The following is an 8,209-nucleotide window of genomic DNA, read 5'->3' on the forward strand; positions in this document are numbered from 1 at the left end:
TCTGCTCACTACATGAGGTCCGACAGGGTAGGCATGCTTTGGATCCCTTCTACAAAACTGCCATCTTGTGGGACCAGGAAGCATGCCTTCTCTATCATGGCATCTACCCTTTGGAACAGCATACCCCCAAGATTCAGATGGTCCCAACTCTATTGGCCTTCCAAAAGGCCTTGAAACCTGACTCTTCCCCCCAGGCATTGGGCCAGGGCGTTGCATAAACCTCCCTTGCAATGGTTTGAGATCATGAATGATTGCAGTTTGACCTCAATTGCACTATATCTTTCATTGTTTTTATGTTATTGGTAATTCTTTTGTTCTCTGTTTTAACTCTCTGTTAGCTCCCCAGAATTGTAATTACAAGGGTGGAGAGCATATAAACAAATAACCAAGTGTCAATGAGCAAAATTGGAATATGTAGTGCAGCTTTATGCAGGGCAGGGGACGTAAACCCAGATTTTTGCTCTTCAGCAGGTCACTGAGATATGGATGAATATGAGGAAAAAAAGTGAACAATTGTATATTATATATACTGTAAATGATGAAAAATTAGAAGGAGAAGATGAATAGAATAGATGATAGAATGCTTAGTATACATGGGGAAATGGATGGAGAAATTTTAAGGTAAATATCTGGTTGAAAGGGAGAGTGCTGGTTGAAAGGGAGAGATGGTATGTGGTTTGTTGCAAGGGATTAATGTCTAAGGAAGCCCAAATGGCTGCAGATAAGAACTGCCTCTGCTGATTTCGTCACAGGGAAGTGAAAATTGGGTATATCTGGAGAAACAGATCTTTTAACCTCACTTCCAAGATGAGTAGCAGAGCATTCAGATTTTATACAACTTGAAATTGTGGTGGGACAGTATTGGTGTAAGTGGGGAGGGAAGAGTAGTTTAAAACTGATATGCCTAATGGTGATTTGGTTGTCTCACTCAGTGAGGATGTCATATAAACCAAGGGGAAAATTGGGGGTGTCAAATGTGACAGCTCGATAGCAAATTCCAAGTGGGGACAGGGCCAATGAAGGATTGTATACAAGTAGAACTAGAGTTTCAGTAGACAGCCTGGCATGTCTTCTTCCAGGACACTCCACTGGACACCCACAGAGTTTGCCTTACCCTTTTCCCCAGCTGGTCACCAATCTGTCCCCATAAGTCTTAATCCTCTTTACACAGTTGTTGCTCCTCAGCCTTTTCCAGTTGGTATGTGTACTTTCAAAAATCTTGGGTTTCACCAGGAATGTGAGAGGTGCTATTTTGCTTGCAAGAATTCATTCCCAAACATTGAAAATTGAAGGAATGATGAATAGATGGGAATAAAGGCAGCTTTAATTCATAAATATTAAGGATCACATTACAATGTTTGATAGGTTGATACAGGTTTGCTGCATTGTATGTACACATGGTAGAAACATCAGCAAACTGCTTCTCCTCAGGTTCACAAATTTGCTGAAGATTGAATGTAACTGCTTACGTTGTAGCAAGATATATACTTGGAGACTGACCTCATCACAATTATTTAGTAGTAAGGCTCAATGATTTCAGAAATAACAGTTCTGTGCCAGTGTGCATGGACAAGCTTTCTTAAGCTATAACATGCAAAGCAATTTCGAAGATGCAAATTGTGGTCTGTCTCAAACTCCTGGCTATCATTTTTAAAGCTTGAATGACAGAGCCTAGAATACATCGATCATCATAACCTCCTGCCTGAACTTGTCACTCAAAAGAGGATTTTTTACACCTTACCACTATTGGAAATTTGGTGTGTGAATTCAGAGGAAACAGCCTTCTTTGAAACAGTACCAAGACCACCTGGAATTAGAATCCATTTTCAGGAAATTTGTTGGTCCTTTTCCTGATAATATTTTAACCCATTAAAATGATTTGCTTCAGTGAGCTTAGGGGCTTAATTGAGTTTTATAGGTTGTCTCTAAAACTGTTATCAAAACCCAAAATTGTAGCTACATTTATGTCAACATAAGGTTCAAGTTAGGTTTTAGTTTTTGCTAGCTTTAGCACCTTCCATATATGGATTATAACTCCTGTCACTGGCAACTCTCAGGCTGTTAAATGGATAGCCTAGGGACAGTAAGAATACTGTCCCTCGACTGTAGATTAGATTGTAATCTAATACATGTAAAGGGCAGCAAGTTGTAGCAGGATGCTGAACACAATGGTTAAGCGTAATATAAATATTAACACTTATAACGACAACAGTGGATAGTTTCTCTTTTGTTATTAGCTGTGGATAATAATAAAAAAGGACATAGAAAGAAAAAGGTACTTGACCTGAGATTCAATTTTATTTAACTACCAGTTTGAAAAAACAAACAGCAACGATAGGTTAGAAAATGAGAAAATTATAAAAGATTGGAAGCTTCACCCATTTCCCTATCCATTTCATCATTCTTAGAAAGTATTAAGAACTATACTTCACAGAAAATTGAGTTATTATGCCTTATGGAGATTCCATTCAGACATTTTATACTCAGGTGGGGCACGACGAAACCACTCTGACCAGGATCCATCATAGATGGCCACATCTGGTGTACCACACAGATATGCTGCCAAGGCAATATGGCAAGCTGTAATCCCCTTGCGGCAAGTGGCAATCAGTGGCTTTGAGAGATCCACTTTCTTCTCCAGGAACATGCTCTGGATTTCTTCTGGGCTTTTTTCCAGTCCTTCCTCAGTCAAGAAGTTGAAGAAAGGCATGTTTGTGGTGCCTGGAATGTGACCTGGTTCTATCCCTGGAATAAGAGAAAGAGTAATCAATCAATCAAATCATAAAAAGTATCCAGAGAGACTTCCTGTAACTGTTGTGGTCAAATAAATTGAAATTATCAATTATTTCTGAAAAACGTAAGTTCAAAATAAGACAGGATGTGAGTGATTGTTTAAAATAAAACAGCTTTAAAAATGCCCGTTTCTGATAAATCACAGTTGCAGAATTTACTGCATTTACATATATAAAATAAATCTGAAAAATCCAAAAAATTAAAAAATATAGCCAAATTTAAAGAATGTTCATCTTGCATTCAATAATGAAATGAAATGCAATGTCCTAATTACAATTACAATTACAATCACAATTACTTCTTTAATTTAACCTTAGTAGATGAGATGAAACAACTACACATTGGCATCTGGGGCATCAGCAAATTGAAATAGACTGGAATTGGACAACCTACAGTCAGAAAATCATAGTTTACCGCTCAAGACATGAAATAGTCAGAAAGAAAATAGCAGACACAGTACTTGGATACAATGCAGTCAATGACCAAATAATATCTGTTAGCTTGTCATCTATAAAGTCATACATGGAAATGGCCAAGTTACTTGTGGGATCATCTGTCTCAACGGTTTCTGCCCATCCCTCCAGATCTGGCATGGTGGGCATGTACTGGGTCCTTTCTGTTAAACAGTGTCATCTAGCTGAAAGAAAGAGAGGCATGCTTTCTTTGTTGTGGAATCTGCCCTATGGTACAACCTCCCCCAAGATTTGGACAGCCCTGACCTGTTAGCTTTCCAGAAGACCTTGACGAGCTGGCTTTTCTCTCAGGCATTGGGGCCAGGGTGTTAGATGAGCCTAGTATGTATGCTTTACAATGTGTTTATTTATTTTCTATCCTGCCTTTATTATTTTTATAAATAACTCAAGGCGGCGAACATACCTAATACTCTTTTCTCCTCCTATTTTCCCCACAACAACCCTGTGAGGTGAGTTGGGCTGAGAGAGAGTGACTGGCCCAAGGTCACCCAGCTGGCTTTCATGCCTAAGGCAGGACTAGAACTCACAGACTCCTGGTTTCTAGCCCGTTGCCTTAACCACTGGACCAACCTGGCTCTCTCTGTCTCAAACTGGTGTTATAGGAGAGTTTTGCCTGAGCCCAATCACATTGTATTATATTGTACTGTATTGATGTTATATTGTTCTATTTTTGTTTTGTGTGTTATTAGCTACCTAAAGTCACTAGGCTGAGATTGGTAGGATGCAAAAAAAAAAAAAAATGCATGCACACAAACACTTCTCTCCCTCAAATGAAAAAGTATGGGCTAAATGCTGAACCTGCAGAAATTCCTTGTGGAAAGTTGTTTTGGAAATTGGTCTCCTGACATTCCAGATGGACATTTTCATCTCATTAGATTCTTGATTGGTCTCCCTGTGCCCCACAGGAAATTCATTATTTTTCTTAGATATCATCTCAGCATTACGGACCTAAACATATTCAACTCGAAATATTTGTTTACTTTAGCTTCTCCTTTTAACTAAAATATTTTATAAGTGCTTATATAACTTTGCTCTTTGAAGCAAATTGCTTTTATGAACCATATGCAATTGGTCACATATATTAAATGCACACTGGTATTTTACTACATGTATGTAGAGCAAAAGACTCATGTGCACGTTAACCTATCAAACAAGGGGCTTGTATAATTCCATATATAGAAATTATTCAGTGTAAAAAGATGAGCACCCTAATTCCTATGAAACTGGACTTGGAAATAAATCTAATTTAGTTCAGCATACCTCCAAATACACACATGAAGGACTTGTAGCTTTATTTGATCTACTGCATATTATCCAGATTTTACGAACAGATAAGAATAAATAAGATGATCACCTTTGCTGCAATGTCTGCAGTTTTCTTTTTATAAGCTTCGCTGGAACACTACATATATAGGTACAGGACCAAGCATTCATTCAGAAGCAGGCAACTTGTGGCCCAGAGCCTCACTTAGCCTCAAGTCCCTTCAATGGCTTTCAGAGAGCCCAGATGACCAGGACTACTGAAGACCGTTGCTATTTTAAGGTGGGAAATATATGAAAACTATAGGGTAAACCCTAAAATAAGCACATCACAATTTAAAGAATAACCCTCTTAATTCATTGCCTCTTGTTGGATGTGTTTCTGTATGTTTTGTATTGAGTGGCCAGATCCCATCTTGTTTCTCTATTTTGTATTGTGTTTTTATCTTGTTCTTTGCTATAAAATGAGCTGCCCAGAGTTGGTTTGGAGTCAGGCAGTGCCTGAACAGAATGAATGAATAAATAAATAATGCTGATTCCTTTTTATCCCAGCAAGCCATGGTACATATCAGAGGAGATGGGAGCTGTACTCAAGGATCTGATGAAGATGTATTATACTGTGTCATCATACCAGTGATCTATCTAGACCAGAGCAAACTTTTTTTGTTATTTCTTCATGTCATCAGATTTCTTCATGTCATTTCACTCCATTACACATCAAACCTTATGTTTCCTTGTTTCCCATGCAATCTTACGATCCCATCAGAGAACTAATCTGAAGACAAGAAACATTTCAGTTTGGAAATAGTGAGAAGTATTTGCACACATACTTTTAGACAAATGTCCCTGATATTAGTGAGAATGCATGTATGGGAAAATAACATAACAATGGTCCTAAGATCCCAATAATTTGAGATGCAGGAGATCAAAAAGACTATGTAATGGGATACTGAGCTATGGCCTTTCCAAACTGACTTTTTGGAAAAGCTCCTGCAAACAACTTTAAAACTTCCTCCTGCTATCTTCATGTTGAATCTTCCACGAATAAGACAACAAACTAGTCCACTTAGGTAAGTGCTGTGCAAAGCTTATTGGATGCTTAGCTACTTCACCAGAACTCCCCCAGAGCAATCCCTGTGCTTTAACAACAAGATCTCTGACCCTCCTATCAGGCAGGCGAATACCTCACAGGGCTATAATCACAGGGCTATAATCACATAGAATGAGGTGAAATGCCTTTCTGCCAGTTTTATACTAATGCAGCTACTTGTGCAGTCTTGCCCTAGGAACCAGTGCTGCCAGACTGAAGTTCCATGGGAAGACCTCTAACTAGAAAGATCACTGTGAAAGCTGACATATTAGACATCAGGCTTCACTTCCTGATGGCTGGCTGGGGAATTCTAGGAGTTGAAGTCATCACTTCTTAAAGTGTCAGGATTGAGAAATACTGCTTTCATGGCTCTGACCCGATGCCTTAGAAGGCAGTTGCTTTCCAAAGAAACTTGCTGTTTGTATCTAACTGACATTAAGTAGATTGGTCTAGTTGTGTAATGTTTGCAAAGAGATCTAGGGCCTGTATCTCAGTCTTCTGATACTGGTGTATCCTTTCCAAACTCTCTTTGTCTGGGCTTTCTTAATGTCTGCATGTGGAGATCTAGCCACCCATTTTTCCCTACCTAGCTTTTATTTAACAGTAAGTGCTTATAACTCCCATGATCCTAGATCCTGAAACAAGAAGTCATAACAGAAGAAAATTACTGAAATAAGACATAGGAGTTATTAAGGTATTGTACAATCTACACTCCCCCTCCCCCATTTCTTTACAGAAAAAAAAACAGTCCAACAGATGAAGTCCAATGGACGAAAAACAGTCCAACAGATGAAGAAGCAATCAATCTGTGTGGTTTTTGTGCTGACAAATTCTGCACTTGCTGGGTGTGGTGACCCGGAAAATCATTAACTTGGAGTTGATCAACCAGGATTCTACTCCAGCAGGCTGCAATTCTTCTATGACACATGCATGTATATGTACCTGTCACCAATTGCCACAGTTCTTGCCCTTTCTCCGGGGTGACCAGCTCAACAGTCCTTTATACATTACTGGGACGGGGAAGACCATGTAATAAAGTGGGACAATGTCTTGGATGCCTTGTGTAATTGTTGGGATTTTTAGATAATAAAAAGAAAAAGCCTAGTCAAATATACTCCCTTTACTCTAAAAAATAACATTTTGGAAAGAACAGTAGACATATCAAGTTACTGCAGATCTGTTTTGAACCGGGGCCTGAGTTTCTGAGACAGCGTGTCTGGAAAACAGGAACGCCAACAAGTGTTAATAGCTGATCCTGTCAGTAACAAATATGGAATCCCAAACAAACAAAAATGGATCTTCTTCTGGCATGCATTTATGAGTGTCTGTGTTTGTAGCTAGGTATGTTTCTTACCTTATGAGAAAAAGGAGAAGGCCAGGAAAGTCTCAGTAAAAATTCTCCCAATGGATGAATTCTTAGATCACCCTATTTTTCTAATTGGGTGTAGTATGTCTACATGTTCTGGAGACCTCTTGATCTGCCTAAGGATTTCTTCTTAGACACCCTAATATTAAAACATTATGCAAATGAACTTGGAAAGTGTTCCACTTTGTTCAATGGAGTTTGCTCACAAGTAAGTAACCCTAAAGTATGCAAGAGGGATGGAAAGAGTGAAATATCATTAGCAGGTAAAGAATATGGAAAATGGACCAAATCAGAAGTAAAGGCAGAAATTATCTCAGGATGTACTCCTACCTTCCTTCCCTGGCTCAGGTTCTGTTCCTCGGAATCGCCCTTCAGACCTGGCATCCACTACCTGAAACCGCTTGGATTCCATGTTCTCCAACATGTCTTCATAGGTCGTCAGGAGAGACCTGTTAAGGGTGGCTTTGAAGGCAGATGGCTTTGGCCGGGTGATCTCCGATGTCACTGGGTGACCCTCCTTCACCCAGTTTTTGAACCCCCCATTCAGCACTGAAACAGTTCGGTGCCCAAAGACTCGGAACATCCACCAGGCCCGTGGTGCGTAGAAGGTGCCCAAGTTGTCTCCATCATACACAACTACATGTGTGTCATTGCCAATGCCCAAGTGGCCAACGTAATCGGCAAAGTGTTTCTCACTGGGCAGCATAAGCTCATAAGGTGATGACTTGTCTTTGCATTCTTCAATATCAAAAAAAGAGGCACCAGGCACATGTTTCTCCTGGAATTCTTTCCGGGCGTCTCTTGTTCCAGGTTCATACCAGGAAGCGTCTAGCACCCGCAAGACAGGGCCAATCTTTTTGGCTTGGACAGCTTCTGCTAGCCATTTGGTAGAGACCAGAGCTCTGTACAATGCTTGCTGCACCATGTTAAGGAAAGCTTTTTTGATGAGAGAAAATGAAAAGAGAAGAATGGTATGTACAGAAAGGGGAGGTGCTCAGCCCAGGCTCCAATGTCTGCTTCCCTACCAATCAACTAAGAAAGGGCGGAGAAAGAAGCCTAAGCCACATTCATTTCTATTCAGGTCTGCACTTTGGACTGGCACAGGCTTACCCACAATCAGCTGCCAATCCTAAAATCTCTCCCTCCCTCCAGTACTTGGCCAGGTTTGAAAAAATGAAATGTTTAGAGGAAAGAAAACAAGCGCAGCTCCTTCCAGGGCTTTTCTTA

The 8,209-nt window shown here is 39.9% G+C and overlaps 1 protein-coding gene across 1 annotated transcript; it reads right to left on the bottom strand.

Annotated features, from left to right (window-relative positions):
• Positions 1 to 2,276: 2,276 nt before the first annotated feature.
• Positions 2,277 to 7,954, bottom strand: TST (thiosulfate sulfurtransferase). The gene is made up of 2 exons (XM_063308421.1): positions 7,313 to 7,954; positions 2,277 to 2,745 (listed from the first exon to the last, which is right to left on the bottom strand). Exons 1-2 carry the CDS (start codon positions 7,905 to 7,907, stop codon positions 2,447 to 2,449), a joined length of 894 nt encoding a protein of 297 aa, XP_063164491.1. The 5' UTR covers positions 7,908 to 7,954; the 3' UTR covers positions 2,277 to 2,446.
• Positions 7,955 to 8,209: the final 255 nt, after the last annotated feature.

This window comes from Candoia aspera, chromosome 7, assembly GCF_035149785.1.
Source record: "Candoia aspera isolate rCanAsp1 chromosome 7, rCanAsp1.hap2, whole genome shotgun sequence".
Classification (NCBI taxonomy): Eukaryota; Metazoa; Chordata; class Lepidosauria; order Squamata; family Boidae; genus Candoia; species Candoia aspera.